This window comes from Otolemur garnettii, unplaced genomic scaffold (assembly GCF_000181295.1).
Source record: "Otolemur garnettii isolate 467f Iridium unplaced genomic scaffold, OtoGar3 scaffold00013, whole genome shotgun sequence".
Lineage (NCBI taxonomy): Eukaryota > Metazoa > Chordata > Mammalia > Primates > Galagidae > Otolemur > Otolemur garnettii.
In genome coordinates this window covers 29,787,934-29,790,208 of record NW_003852408.1, presented here as the reverse complement: position 1 = coordinate 29,790,208, position 2,275 = coordinate 29,787,934, and the positions used below count along the sequence as shown (strand labels likewise).

Genomic DNA, 2,275 nt, shown 5'->3' with positions numbered 1-2,275 from the left:
TTTTCATTTCTAAGGTAATGTTCAAGTTGTAGTTGAGCCCTTCACCCAGGGCGTGCTGAACACCCTCACATCGTACACATTAGTTGAGATCTCGACAATGCCCCTTCCTCCTCCCAAGGAGTAAAGTATTTCTCAATCAGTAAATCATCCTGACCTAAGGGCTTTATTAATCAATATCTCACAAATACTACGAAATTCAGCCTGGCCATGTGGAGGAGTACAGAATGATAGCACTACTTGGTGTGTTTTTCCCTTTGGCAACGAGACAATTTGATCTCGTGTTTGAGAAGCGTGTTAATTGCCTTGCCTGCAGAATCTCTGTGGACCGACAGGGATGATGTCCAAGGCAGTCTGTAAATTTTCATTTTAAAGGGGACCTCATGTTTTCCTAGATGCTCAGGATTTCTTTACCAAGGTACCTTTCCTGCGGTGTCTCACTCTAGATGTGTGTCTCCATTGTTTGTAGGGGAAGACTCACTCAGAATGCTGGCAATCTCGGACTGTCCAAGAGAACAAGACAGTGCGTCACAGGTACGTGAAACCTCTGAATCCGCTTTCCCTTTGCGTTGCAGATTCTAGTCATTGTATTTGGTAGCTTTTTTTTTTTTTCAAGCTGCCAGAGAAACCAGTAAGGGGCAGAATACTCCTTAGTTTCGAGAACTGTAGAAAAAATTTACAAAAAGATTAAGTTTAAAAAGTGACAATTTCTTTTTTTGGGGGGGAGGTTTGCCGTTTTTGGCCAGGGCTGGGTTTGAACCTGCCACCTCTGGCATATGGGACTGGTGCCCTACCCTTTGAGCCACAGGTGCTGCCCTATAAAAGTGACAATTTCTAAAATGTGTCCTCTGTAGTTTCCTATACATTAATTTTTTTTATTATTATTTTAAAACCAAAGTGAAAGGCTGGGCATGGTGGCTCACGCCTGTAATCCCAGCACTCTGGGAGACCAAGGCGGGTGGATGGCCTGAGCTCACAGGTTGGAGACCAGCCTGAGCCAGAGCAAGACCCTGTCTCTAAAAATAGCCGGGTGTTGTGGCTGGTGCCTGTAGTCTGAGCTACTCAGGAGGCTGAGGCAAGAGAATTTCGTGAGCCCAAGAGTTTGAAGTTGCTGTAAGCTATGATGTCATAGCACTCTACTGAGGGTGAAAAACTGAGATTTTATCACAATAAATAAATAAATAGAAACAAACAAACAAAAAACTAAAGCAAAGGTGTTGGAATAGTACTAGTTATTCTAGGTGCTGGGGAGCAGAGGGGTCCATGCCTCCTCCCTAATCTAGCGGCCGTATCAGCCTCAGTAGGAGAGGAGTCTAGCAGAATTAGAAAAGCAAAGCCTTTCTTTTTGCTTGACATTTCAAAAATCTTTCCCCTTGGGAATGTGAGCAGTATACTCTCATGATCTAGCTGTCTCTGTGTTCCCCTCTCCATGAACCAGAAAAACTTCCTTTCTGGACAAAATGCCTTCTGTTTATGCAACCTTCAGCAGTCCGCTAAATATGTATTATCTCATTCACTTCCCTCCCTTCTCCCCTGCTCCTATGGCAGAAAGCAGAGGAAACCCTGAATGTGTGAATTAGGCTTGAGAGAAGCTACTCCCTGCTATGGACTTCTGGGAAAATTACCAGACCCCTCTGTCTGAAAGTCAAGGATTAACCAAAGTAATGTGGCTTTTTGTAAGCAGTGCACATTGCCCCCTTTGAATACCTAGAGATACCAAGTCTCAATATCTTGGTGAATTTTAGTATTTCAACTTAGTAAATAACACACTTATTGTACTTGGCAAGTACTTAACATACATAATAGTAAACAGTAAATCCTTAATATACTTAGTATGTACTTAACAAAATACATAATATTTTAGTACTAAGATCCTACATTACTTGCTGAAAGTCTGAAGGTTATGAAGTAGCAGAGCCAGGAATTTGGCCTCCTAGCTTGGTGCTTTTCTCTGTCCCTCAAGGGGCTGTCAGACTTCCACTTAAATGCTGAGTATCTCAGCACTGAAATAGCCCTAGGAAATAAACAGGACACAGGGCCACCTGTGGCTAGAGCTATCAGCTACTGTAGTCTGGACGTTGTAACCTACAGCATAGCCAAGACCTGCCCACCAGCCAGTGTTCCTGAGAGCTGGATTGTAACATTAGATTTAAACGTCTTGGCTCGGCGCCTATAGCTCAACCGGCTAAGCCGCCAGCCACGTACACCTAAGGTGGCGGGTTCGAATCCCCAGCCCGGACCCGCCAAACAACAATGACGGCTGCAACCAAAAAATAGC

The 2,275-nt window shown here is 44.0% G+C and overlaps 1 protein-coding gene across 2 annotated transcripts in view; it reads left to right on the top strand.

The window, feature by feature from the left end:
- Positions 1 to 2,275, top strand: part of CASP8 (caspase 8) — a 32,880-nt gene that overhangs the window by 22,570 nt on the left and 8,035 nt on the right. For both annotated transcript variants that reach the window (XM_003785128.3, XM_023510448.1), the window contains exon 6: positions 467 to 531. In XM_003785128.3, coding sequence (XP_003785176.2) covers positions 467 to 531 — 65 coding nt within the window. The remainder of the gene's footprint in view (positions 1 to 466; positions 532 to 2,275) is intronic.